The sequence below is a fragment of the Molothrus ater genome, chromosome 4, assembly GCF_012460135.2.
Source record: "Molothrus ater isolate BHLD 08-10-18 breed brown headed cowbird chromosome 4, BPBGC_Mater_1.1, whole genome shotgun sequence".
In the NCBI taxonomy this organism is placed as follows: domain Eukaryota; kingdom Metazoa; phylum Chordata; class Aves; order Passeriformes; family Icteridae; genus Molothrus; species Molothrus ater.
Window position 1 is genome coordinate 6,720,362 of NC_050481.2, and position 13,282 is coordinate 6,733,643.

At 39.6% G+C, this 13,282-nt stretch overlaps 1 protein-coding gene across 1 annotated transcript in view; it reads left to right on the forward strand.

Moving 5' to 3' along the window:
- Positions 1-13,282, forward strand: part of SEC24D (SEC24 homolog D, COPII coat complex component) — a 49,619-nt gene that overhangs the window by 24,277 nt on the left and 12,060 nt on the right. The window contains exons 9-11 of the mRNA XM_036382769.1: positions 9,389-9,527; positions 10,699-10,814; positions 13,120-13,244. Of these exons, the coding sequence (XP_036238662.1) occupies positions 9,389-9,527; positions 10,699-10,814; positions 13,120-13,244 (380 nt within the window). The remainder of the gene's footprint in view (positions 1-9,388; positions 9,528-10,698; positions 10,815-13,119; positions 13,245-13,282) is intronic.

Consider the following 13,282-nt stretch of genomic DNA (forward strand, 5'->3'; position numbering starts at 1 on the left):
GAGGAGCAGAGGTGCTTGCTGCTAACACCTATGCACTGTAAAAAGCCATCATTTGGGTTTTACCCTTTGATTTGTGTCTTCTATTTGGTTACTGATTCACAGGAGGCTGTTACTGCTTAGAGCATGGGAGCTCGGCTAATTTAAGAGCTTTTAAGGAGGGATTCTGTTGAAAGGTTCTTCCTTCAAAAGGGTTACATTATATCAACTGGGTCATGCTTATCTGCATGGTGGCTGGCTTGACACAGATGAGGACATCTCTGTCATGACACCCCTCCACAAGAGCAGAGTTAGACAGTAAAATTGTCCATAATGCTAGTAAGATGATAGTTCTAAGGAAATTGAAGAAAAGAGCTGCTGTTGACACTTCTGCCCTGTTGTCACTATGGATTATTTTGCATGTTCTGGTGTCTGGATTGTCCACGATCCAGCAGGGAATGATTTTGTCAGTGTCTTTGGGTTGTTGTGTTTGTTCTAAAACATGATGGGAGTAGAAGCCCTGCATATGGGAGGTACTTAATACATGTTGCTGCATACCATGCTGTGTGAGCCTATACACACATTTTCCAGGTATTAAAGTAAAACCACTTCCAATGAATCCTTTTTGGTGGTCTCCTTTGGGAGAGGACTGAGACTTTGAGCTCATAGTTTTGAGTCTGCTTGGGGCAGGACCATCTTTGTTGCTGTGTCAAAGCTGTTTTATTTTTTTTTTTTTTAGCTGACTATTGGCAGGTTAATGTTTGGGGTTTTGCTGAGCTCCTCTGAGGTGCCAGACTCTGCCATTCATGGTGTGGAGGGCTCAGAACCTGCAAGCACTTGCAGGTGCTTCACCCAGGAAGTGTTACACAAGTGTTACCCCCCCTCTGGAGATCAGTGCCTGTAAGCTTGGTTTCACAATGCCTAATTTAGAGGTGCATAAATCCTGTATTAGATGAGGCTTTCTTTATGGAGTATGCCCTGTGCTAGTGTGCACTTGGTAGGAAATCATTTGGAATTGGATTGCTTCCCAAGACTTCCTCATCAAGAGGCAAGTTTTTTGTTAGCCTGTAACTAGAATGAGAATTCAGAGGCAGGTTTAGCAATGGCTTTTGCATTAGCTTTTGCAATGGCTTTTGCAGCAGAGCTTCTTCTAATTGAAGCAAATTTTCTCATTTACTTTCTTCTGTCTTTTGGTTTTTAGTGTACATTGAAAAATAGTCCTAAAATGTACCCTTGAAAATACTTCTGTGGTATGTTGGTCCCTGCATCACTGGTGTTAGGGTAAGGATGTAATTCTGATAGAGATGAGAGCAATGACCTGAAAATGTGACATTTATATAAATTTTATTTGTGTTCTAATCAGAGTTCCTGACTGATTTTATACAAATCTGAAATTTAAACCAAGAAGAAGCCTTTATAAGGATGATGTAATACAGTTTCTGGTAAGTCAGAGACTCTGACTGTCCTTCAGAATTGTAATGACAGAAGAAAAGCATAACTTTACAGCAGTACATATAAAAGGGAAATAAAAAGTAATAGTTATATCCATTTAATTAACTGGCCAATAATACTGATAATTTGTTTTGCCAACAAAAATGACGCTCAAGTTAAAAATCACTTGGGCTATTGATCTATTCCTTGAAAACTTCAGAGAGTCAGAACACACTGGTATTGAGTAAGTTCCAGAGGAAAGGTTTGTATTTTGCTTTTTAAACTGGAGTTCTTCTTGCATATTTTATCTATGTATGCATATTATGCAATGTTGAATTTTGGATGTCACCATGTGAGGTGTGTTATTACATGGAAGTTGTGTGCTTGCTAAATAGAGGCACAGATCATCTCCTCAGGAGGGCAGCTCTGTGTCCTTCACAGGATTGCTTTCCTCCTCTCATGGTTGAACCCCAGGCAGTTCACTCCCCCACCAGTGGGGCCAGGGGGAGAATGGGAAGGGTAAAAGCTGGAAAACTCATGCCTTGACACAAAGATTAATAGGGAAAGCAAAAGCCACAAGTGCCAGCAAATCAAATCAAGGAATTTGTTCACACTTCCCATGGGCAGCCAGGTGTTCAGCCATCCCCAGGAGAGCAGGGCCCCCTCACAGTAATGGTGCCTTGGGAAGACAAACTCCATCATTCCAAGTGTCCCTTTTCCTCCTTGTTCCCCCCAATGCTCCTTGTTCCCCACTTCTACTTACTGACCATGAGGTCTGGAATATCCCTCTGGTCAGCAGGGTCAGCTCTCCTGGCTGTCTCCCCTCTCACTCTGCTCCCAGTGTGGCACTGTGGAAAGCAGGAAAGGCCTTGGCTCAGCAGGAACAGAACCATCTCTATATTATCTCCTGTGTTCAGCACATATCCAAAACACAGCTCCATTCCATGCACTGTGAGGAAAAGGAACTGTAACTGAAACTGAACTGTAACTGAAAAGTAACTGTACACAGCCCAAAGCAGCACGCTGCTCTAACTCAGTTCCACCCAGTTGTGACACTCAGCTGCACTAATAAAAGAGAGAAGGGTGGTTGCAAGTCACAAACAAATATTATTAATGTTTCAAGGGTCTGGAGTCTGCTTGAAGCATCCCAGCTATTGTAGTAGCAAATATATTCATGAAGGAGAGACAGAATGGGAACATTGTGACCTGATGTGGTATTTGTGAAGTAACAGTTAGTTTTACTATTGACCTTCAAAACCACCATCCTAGAAAGGACTTGACTTTGTTATAAAGGGCATTAAACTCATCCCAAATGTCCTTGCTACAGAGGTGAAATTTAGTGCTGTTTTTTTTTCACATAGCAAAAATTCTCCTTGTACTTTCTAAGTTCTCCTGTGGCAATTGGCTAGCTCTAGTTGGCTTGGGAATGCAGCATGATGCTTCAACTATGCTCAGTTCTTACTGATCTCTGTGGAAATAAATTAATTAGCCTTGGAAATATGTTCACTAATAAATATTGTCCAGGAAAGGCTGCACATAAGCAGAGCTGTTCTTTCCATCTCTAATTAAAATACTCCTAAACATTTCTATGCTTTTTTTCCTAATTAAAGTTTCTTTCTTTAATATATTTGGCTGTGCAGAAATGGGAACCATACAGTTCCTATTGTGAAAGTTCTCAGGAATGCAAACATGAATAGTCAGTTTAAAAAGTCACAGTAATGTCTTCTAACAAAAGAGAAACAGCCTTGGTTTTGAGAAGGAGGAAAACCTTCCACTCATTAGATTCTCATGCATGGTCTCAGCTCAGCAATTGCTTTTCTCTCATATGCTGATAAAATCCATTATGTCTATGGATACACATCTGCCTCTCCACCTGTGTGTGTATAAAAAGGAAAAATTCCCAACACCTGATTGGTCCCTAAAGTTGCTGATAGCCCAGCAGGCCAAAATGGATCTGAAATCCAATGTGGAGTTTTAGTTTTGTTGTTGCTGTGAAGACATGAACAACATTGATAATGTTCTGGCACAGGATTTCCTCTAGGAGAGTGCTGCATCAGAGGTCACTATAGCACACTTAGATTCATGTATAATGAATCATGTATCATGAAATAGCTGTTCTGTAAACCTAGAGCTGCATGTTCCATGAGCACTGTTTGGAGTGTTGCTTTATTGCCTGTCCTAAGGAGGTAGAAATGGTCACAGCTTTGTCTGCATTAAATGGTCTTGGACTTTTTAAAACAGAATTGATGTGCCAAGTAAGCAATTATCTCTGTATTTTACAAGCTGTGCCTGTGTTTTAAACTATGGTGTTGAGCTGATAATTTATTTAGCTAGCTTAAAAAAAATTATGAGAGGATAAACTTACCTTGATAAATCATACAGCACCAAACAGTAAGAGACTGGTTCTGTCCAGAAATTAATATTTCATGCCCAAATTCAGTCTGACATTTGGAAGATTCTCTAGAACTCTGCAACAGTGATTTGCAGAAAAACAGAAATCATACCTGAATGAGGTGTCTTTAAGAGTTCTGTTTGGTTTTGTAAAATAAGCCAGACAGATATGTCACTGAAAATCCTACTTCAATTTTAATGTGAAAATCTTATGACCAGTAAAGCTAATCCCTTGTAATTACTACTTAGCATTTCTGTAGAGAAGCTCTTTGAACATTGCCTGTCTTGCTTGTCAGTGGTTTTACAGCTAGTGTAACAATCCTGCCTTAGAGTCTGGGAGCAGGGGTGCAGTGCTGCACCACCTGTGATACTGATAAGAGGGGAAGTGGAACTGTGGATTGGTACAGCCCTGGCATGTGATGGAACCTGTGCTTATCGCCCTCAGGGGTGCCAACAGCAGTGACAGCGCTGTCCTGGGGCAGTTTGGTCTGGCTCTTGTTCTTGCCGTGGGTTTGTGCCTCTGCAGCAGCTCCCTCCTGCTGGGTTGAGGTGCCCTGGGCTGAGGCAGGTCTGGCTGAACTGATGGGTTCCAAGTGCTACCATTGTGGAAGTGTGTTGTGCAGCACCATCTCTTGATGACCAATTTCACACTCTTGCTTCTGTCATCAGTGAATCCTGGCTGCTGGCCGTGCCTCCAGATACAGCCTGTGCCTGCATCCAAAGAGCACTGAGCACTGCAAAGCTGAGAGGGGCTGCAGAGCCCTGCCCTCTTAATGCCTGGGGCTCCCAGCCTGGGATCATGACCAGCAGAACTTGGGGCGCCTCTCTCAGGCATGGATAATGAACTTCTGTCCCTTTTTTTTCCTCTCCTTCTGTCCCCTGTATGATACATGTGTCATTATTACATGTGTTTTCCCCCATCCCCAAACTCGCACAAATCCTTCTCATGTTGAATAGAGTGTAGTCTGTATTTAGACTCTTCACACTGCCAGCTCTGTTCAGTTAATTGCTATATTCCCCTTAAAAAGGGAATGCTGAGGAAGGATTTCAGGGCTTGGCTGAGGTATGATACACAGAAAGTGATAAATGGTTTTCTGGGTTTTTTCCTACATACTGAATCATATCCCATGTGCAGGGTCCACTTGAAATTCAGCTCCCATGCCATGGTGTGTTTTGCAGTGCTGTGTATGCAGAGGAATGTGCAGCCTGGGCCTGGAGGGGCTTTGAGCAAGGAGGTTTGAACATGCTTTTGGCGTTTTTATGTGGTCTGAGAAAACCAGGCTTGAGGCAGGAGAGTCTGCATCACGTGGGGGATGCTTTAGCCTTGCTGCAGTCTTGCAAGCAAACAAGGAAATCAATGGAAAAGCGTGGTACAATAAATAGTTGAACCTGCTGTGAACCTTGCAGATGAGATAGTCCAAACTGGCCTGAGTCATCAGCTGTTCAACATCTGAAAACCAAGAATAGGCAGAATAACTCCTGCCTTCAGAGGGAATGGCTTCTGATAAAACACAGTGGGAACATCACCAAGGGAAATGCTTTCTTGACGTTTTAATGTGAATCAGTAAAGCAACTCAAAACCAAGGGATTATTTGTAGACTGGTTAATCTTTCTCAAAAGCAATCTATGATGATAGAAAAAAAGAAAACAAACCCCTTCAACAGTGCTAGGAAACAGAGACACTTTGGTTCATGACCTAGTTTTTTTCCAAAAACATCAGTGTTATATTTCAGAATTCCCTTTGATTATCCAGTGGAGGTTTTTGTCATCTTTTTACTGTGCTAATTAAACACAACATTTTCCTGGGGCAGCAGTGCCATGCTTGGACAAAGCCTTCTCCTTTGTTCATTAGAAGGTTATGTTGTATAGCATATATTGACATTTTCCTAGGAATATTTTAGTGACCAGATTTTCATCAATGTAACTGTCACTAACTCTAGAAGCACTGCTTACACTGTAAGGGTGTGATAGAGACACTGATCTGTTGATTTTGTTGTCTGAGAAATGGGTCATTTTCTTCAGTATCTGTATGTGCCTCTCTTGTTCTCCAGAGGATCTCTCCCTTAGGATTTTTTCTCTTTACAGTGCTTTCCCAGAGGTGTGCCATGATGATCTGGAGCTTTAGCACAGTCCTTACTCCTACACTTCAAATTTGCAGCTGTGGTCCACATCCTGCAATAGGAATATGGTGATAGTTTGCAGGCATCACCCTCAGGAGCATGTCAGGACTTCATTTTTATAGCAAGCAATAGAAATTCAGCTTTCTCAGACTTTAAAGTGCAGGTTCAAGTCCCTTTGGAAATTTTTATGGATGTGTTTTATCTTGGAGCTGTGCCACCAATGTCTGTCTGTTGCTTTGTGATATTTTTCTGACTCCTGAGAGATGGTCTTGCTGAAATATTTCCAAAATAAAACTCCTCTTATTGCAGCTATATTTGGGGTTAAGTTATGGTTTATCAGATCAGCACTCAGGGCTTGCACTTCAGTGGGGCCTCAAGGTTCCTGAGAAATTTAGGTTTGTGCAGGTCCCTTGCAGCATTTTCCATCTTCTGCCCAATCCTCCTTTGCTTTAACATAAAATTACAATGTTGTGCCTCCCAGCAAAACTGGGAGATTCTTTCTGAGACAAGAGAAAATGCTGATACTTGGTTGGTGCAAAGGCAAAAGAAACACGAGTATTGCATTTACTAAAAAAAAAAAAAACCAACAAAACAAAACAAAAAAAAAAAAACAAAAAAAAAAAACCAACAAAAAACAAAAAAAAAACACCAAAAACAAAAGAAAAACAACCCCCACCCCCAATATAAAAAACTCTTACTAAATTTTACCCCATTCCCCTGCTGCTATGAGAGTTTGCCACTGATTTTGATGGGATCATAACGAGATCTCTCTGCTTTTTCTTCTGGTGTACAGTGACATCTACAGAGAGTGGAGCACACCAAACAAAACTTTCCCATTCTGTATCACTTTTTTTTTTTTTTAATTACTCTTTTTCTTTTATGTATCCTTAATTTAAACTCAGGACTTTTTACATGCACAGTATTACTTACGTTCCCACAGAAATCTACTTTTTTTAAAAAGTTGTTTTACTATGACAGAAAGGACTTTGATGTTTGGAAGTGCAATAGCAGTTTGCACACAGAAATAGGAATTCCTTTCTCTTGATTGGGTGGTGGGATGCTGGGCTCTACAGTGCAATGCACTGAAAGGCAGCTTTTTGGAGATGAAGATTCTTTCACAACTTCATTGTTCTCATCAAGAAGTGGATTCTGAATGCTTTTGGTCTGAGTTCTTCTGCAGTTATCATGCAGATAGCTTTTTCATTAAATATTTTAATTATTGATGTAATGTTCTGAAGTGTTAAAGAAAACACTTCAGATTTAAAGCTGTAAATTCATTTATTTTCTAAAAATTCCAATTAATAAATTAGTTTAGGAGGCAAATAGGGCTGCTTTAAAAAAAATATTTTTTAGACAAACTCCTTAATTCTGTTATGTACATTTTTAGTTGTCATTTCTTGGTTTTTTTTTTTTTGCTCTTAATTTTTTGTCTTCAAGGAGGTAATTTATTACATGTGTGTAAGAATGTAGATACTTGGGCTCTGAACCTTCATGGCATTTATTTTTTAATTGTTCTTGTTTATGCCTTTTATGTAGAAGTCTTAATTTTGATATATCAAAATGTGAACATTTTTGGGGAGTAATTTTTTCTTGGATATTAAATATTAAATGCATCAAACCAAGGTTGAAAGTTACTGCATCAATGTGTATAAATACATCAGGAGTTGGTTTAGTCTTGGCTTTTTCCCATACCAGGTCAGATGTTATGATAATACTAACTGCAAACCAGATCCAGGTCTCATTAAACTAATACAGCAGAATGATAATCAGAAAATTGCCAAGTAATGAACAAAACCCAGAACTTTTAAACCTTATTAAGCCATTGTGGCTGATGAGCAGGTTTCATGGCCAAGGCTTTCATGTCTGAAAAATGACCCTGATGTTTGCCAGCTGGCATTATTGGTTAATTTGGGTTAAACTCAATTTGCAAAGAGGAAAGAACACAAAGTAAAAGAATATTTCAGTGGAGCAGGAGGGAGCACTTAAAACCCATGTAGTAAAAATCTACTTGTATGTAGAAAATCCTTGGCAAAATGCATCCTTATGCAGCAGTAAAAAATAAATTGTATAATAGATGAAATACACCCATTCCTTAAGAAGAGACAGAATAATTATTTTAAAGAAAAAAAAGAAGGTGCTAGTGTGATGTGTTAGCATTGAAAGGCATTGTCAGCATTTTTCTTCCTGTAGGGATCTGCTGTATCCAAACTCTGGACATTTCTTATTCCTGCCTTTTGAGATTTTTAGCTGGGGATGACAGGAGTAAGGAAAAAAAGATTAAAAAGTATTGTTTCACCAATAATTGAGGGAACTTCCATTTCTGCAATCGTTTCAAGTATGAATTTTCTAACTCTTAAGAATAATCACAGGAGGCTTTCAGTTGCTGCAGTTTTTATGGAAGGAGGCATCTGGAAAATGTCTTCCCTTAGCCGTGGGTTTTGGCAGGCGCTGCAAGCGAGCGTGGTCAGTGGAATTAAACTGACAACTGCTTGAGGTACTGTACTTGTTTGCTGTATGTGCTTTCCTTCAAGAAATATTAGTATTTATCCTAAATCTCCCCTCTAGCTGGTGACCCTGACATCGTTTCAGCTCGAGTGTAACATGTAACAAGGCAGCACAGGGGGCAGCATTTAGGACAAAATATTAAGAATAATAAGGGCTTTCTCAGCAAATACCCCTTTGCAACTGACAAGCAGCAGTAGATTTCTTTAGTAAAAGTTCCACCTGATACAGAAACCAAAAGACCTGACTCCAACAGATTTTTCTTAGTGAGCTGTAAAAATTACCCTTTGCTGGAGAAAATCAGCCTGGAGCCCTAAACTTCCAATGCTTGCAAAACTTTGTGGGGTTTTGGTCTGAATCTATTCTTTTTCTGATAAACATCAGAATACAGCCCATGAACTTGTGAATTTAGCCCTGCCACAGACATGTTTTATGAAAAATCCTTTCCTTAGGATTTTTTCTCCTGAGAAGCTGAGAGGCCTCAGAAACAAAATGTAAACAATGGTTATCTGCTGCTGTGGAATGCAGCAGGTGGATCTGGGATTGGTCTCATGTGGTTGTTTCTAATTAATGGCCAATCACAGTCCAGCTGTTCGGACTGTCGTGGTCAGCCACAAGCCTTTGTTATCATTCCTTTCTATTCTTAGCCAGCCTTCTGATGAAATCCTTTCTTCTATTCTTTTAGTGTAGTTTTAATATAATATATATCATAAAATAATAAATCAAGCCTTCTGAAACATTCTGGTTTCAGTCAACATTCTTGTCTCTCCCCTCATCCTGGGACCCCTGTGAACACCACCACAGAGCCCCTGAGGGGATCTCTGGGGCTCAACAGCTTTTGTGTGAGTGCTGAACAATAAATGATCTATCAATCAGGTGGTCTCTAAGGAGTTAAATCTGAATTAACTCTTTGGAGCTCTCCTTGGTGTCATGTTGACATTGCTCTCTCTGTACCTCTTCCTCCACAGACCCCTCTTTATCTCGTAAACCATGGGGAGACCGGCCCCATCCGGTGCAACCGCTGCAAAGCTTACATGTGTCCCTTCATGCAGTTCATTGAAGGGGGCAGGAGGTACCAGTGTGGCTTCTGTAACTGTATAAATGATGGTAAGTCATGTTTCTCTCATCTGGCATTCTTGTCAATTCCATAAGTCTAAAAAGAAACTGCATCCCTGAAATTATTTTCTTGACTTGCTGATTTAACAAAAAATAGTTCAGGGAGATGCAGTAATTAGGCTTATTTCAAAATTTAAAAAAAAAAAAAATTCCCAAGAATAGTAGAGGGAAATACTTGTTCAGTATAGTTTAAAAAAATATATGAAAAATAATGCTGACTCATGAAATCCAGCCTGGTATGATCAAAACTTTATTTTAAAAGTGTTGTGACAGCACAGGATACAGAACTACTTGTGTTGTTAATTGAAAGCAATTTTTGTGCTGAAAGAAAACATTAATTTCTTTAAGAAATGCAAATTTACAGTAAGAAGCAAATATTTAGACCCATGTTAGCTTCTTCCTGTGTATAACTGTGGGTGCAATGGTTAAATAATCTATTCATCTTGCTGTGACAAGTGTTGGTTTTCACAGAAGATACCATGCCATATTTGTTCAAGTGTGCTGCATGTGACTCATAACTGTTCTTGTGCTCCTGGCAAAATCCCAAATCTTGGCCAGAATGAGCCTTTCTAGACATTTGTATCAAGCTGCATTTCCTCAGCTGGATCAGAGGGCTAGGGTGCTTTCCCTAATACAGTCATCTTTTCAACTCTGAAACATGAACCTTGTCAGACTCCCTCCAACTGCTTTGCTGCCTGGAGCTCTAATGTTTGTGCAGGCATAGCAGATAATAAATTTCATCGTTTGTTAACAATTTAAACTCTCATAAAGGGAAATTTAGATGCACTGGGAGCACTTTAAGAAAGACATTTAAGTTGCAGTATCATTTTAAATCATGCTGGTATTACTACAGTGACTTAGTCAGAAAGCACTTAGCAAAAAGAAAATCATTGATAAGGACTAAAAATGGCTAAGAAAGTAGGTTGATATTCCCCTCACTCACACACACATGCACTTTTACAGGCAAAAATGTGAAAAATAAGCATTCTGAATATGTACTCATTGAGGAACCATAAGACTGGCTCTGTGTAAATTGTTGGTGCAAACCCATTTGATTTCTTACTGCTTTGGAGTATATCACATCTGCTGAGAGGATTTGTTGTGTTGTTGCTCTATTTGCCTAGTTTGAAATGTTTGTTCCTGTTCTTGTGTTGGCTTGTAGTCCCCCCATTCTTCTTTCAACACCTGGACCACATGGGCAGAAGGATAGACCACTATGAGAGGCCTGAGCTGTCCCTGGGATCCTATGAGTACGTGGCTACTTTGGATTATTGCAGAGTGAGTATTGCCAGTGTGCAAACCAGTGTACACTGTTATGGCAAAACAAACAAGCTCCTCAGAGTAAATGCACTTGTAAGCTGCATATCAGCTTCCAGGAGCATTCTAGGAAATATGGATAGGTGTAGAGGATACAGTGGTTTGTTCTTTGGTGCTGCAGAACATGATACAAGCAAGTGAGAGTAACAAGCAGTGCAGCAAAATCATGGATGACCAGTCTTTAAGTGAGACATGTGCACATGTTTACCAGCATGTTGCACTGTTCAGGGGATAGCTTTGAAATTCTGGTGCATTGTTGCATTTTAGATGTATGTCTTCTACTGATTTTTTAAGACCAACACATGCCTAAATTGCCTTCCTAATATCCAAAACCCTAGCAAAGGAATTTGACTTTGGAATTTGTTCCTGGCAAGAGTCTTCTTAGTATTCTGACCGATAAGTTACAGTAGAATTGGTTCTCTCTTTTTAATATCAACTCAGTGAGGAACTCAATCCAGAGCCCACTCATGTTACTCTAAATATTTGTAATTGGTTTTATTACAGAACTCTATTTGATACTTCTGAAAGCATAAATTACTTAATCTTTTCAAACTTCAGCTCATTTTACAAAACTGCAAGTGTGACTTCATCTGACTGCAGCACGGACACATTTTTCTGTTCTTGCTGGAATCAGGCAGAATTTTTTTCCTGTGAGTGGAGCTGAGGCCGTCATAAGGTTGGAAAAGACAACTGGGTCATACAAAATCTTGGAGTAGCTACCAGTACCCTCTTCAGACCATCAAAATATTGCTGGGATGAAGAACATGGAAAGGTTTGGTTCTGCTTGCTCACTAGAGTACTGCTCCAAAATCCAGTGAGATCTCTGAGCCAACCTCTAAGATTTGATTGAAACCTGGGTTAAATCCCAAAGCAGGAGAGAATTTTGGTGAGATGCTGCAGAAATACAGTGTGGGACACTAAGTATGCATCTAGTGAAGCTCCATCAAATCTGAAGCCTCAACTTCTGCCACCTGTCTTAAACCAGAGAGTTTCCTCTACAGGTTATCCAGTCTCGTCTGCCTGCTTGCTACAAAGATGCATCCTCAGACTTACTGCGATGTTACAAAAAAGAAATCTCTTAGAAAATAACACTCTGCTCTGGAAATGCTAAGTCATTAAATGTAGCATTATTTTGTAATGGACTTTTCAATTGGCTCCAAGTTGCAGTGGTTCCCTTCTTTTATAAATCCAGTACAAGACCAGAACTGAGAAGTCATTTCCTTTTGTGCTTATCAAATGACAAGGATGAAGAGCTACAAAGAATGTTAACAAATCCCAGCTGGTTTGCATTACTGCACTCCTGCTAAGCGGATGTGGTGAGAGTACAAGTCCATGTTTCTGCCATATATTTGTCAGACCTTAGAGATTCTTTCTAAATGCTGATCTGATACAAGAGTTTAGAAGCAGTTTTTGGTGCAGTTTCTGAATCCAAGTACAGTAAACAGAACAGGTTTTGGTTCGCTGGAATTAGTCCTGATTTGCAGAGCCAAATGAGTGAGATGCAGGGAATAATGTTCAGTTCAGTTTAAAGTTTGCCAGGGACTAGGGATAAGTCATAATTCAAGGGTTAGATTAATTTTTCTTAACTGTAATTTTTCTAGGGTTTAGTTTAACAAGTATGATTTGTTTAAGGGCTCAGAACTCTATATGAAGGAAGTGAAACTGTAATGAAAAAGCTGTCCTGAATTTGACTCCAAATAATGACCACTACTCATCTAATGGGAATTAAGAAAACCCATTTCAGGGAGTGTGATGTTCACTCTTGCTCTGTTCATTTTGTAGTAACTTCCAAGGTACATCTCCTGGCATTACTTTTTTTTTAAAACAAACCTTCCTCTTACTTTTTTCTTACTTACAGAGGCTTGTGTCAGTAGCGTAGGCCCAATTTGTGTGCCACTTACACTGTGGATAAGAGGAACTCCCTAAGGAAAACAGGAGTACAGAAAAAAGCCAAAATACAAATTTTTTTAAACACTTGAGTTCCAGCAGAAAAGTTGGTGCTTAATCTTATCTAATGAACTGTTATCTTTAGAGATTTTATTCCATTAGGATGCTGTTTTCTAGTGCTAGTGTTCTATTCCAGGGCTGGGCTTTACCCAATATGTGTCAGCTCTCTGCAGTAGTTACTATTTACGATTCACAGCATTTTTCAAACAACTGAACACTGTATTTGCATTGTGTTATGGTATCACCTCTAAATTTTTTCCTCATAACAGGACACTGTCTAATTTTCCCTGTGAATAATCTTTTTTTTTCCCCTGTATAGGACAAGAAGCCTCCTAAACCACCAGCTTTTATCTTCATGATTGATGTATCATACAGAAACATAAAGAGTGGCCTAGTGAAACTCATATGTGATGAACTGAAGACTCTGCTAGATAAACTTCCAAGGTAAACAGGCATTAGTGTCCTTGGCTTAAACTCACTAT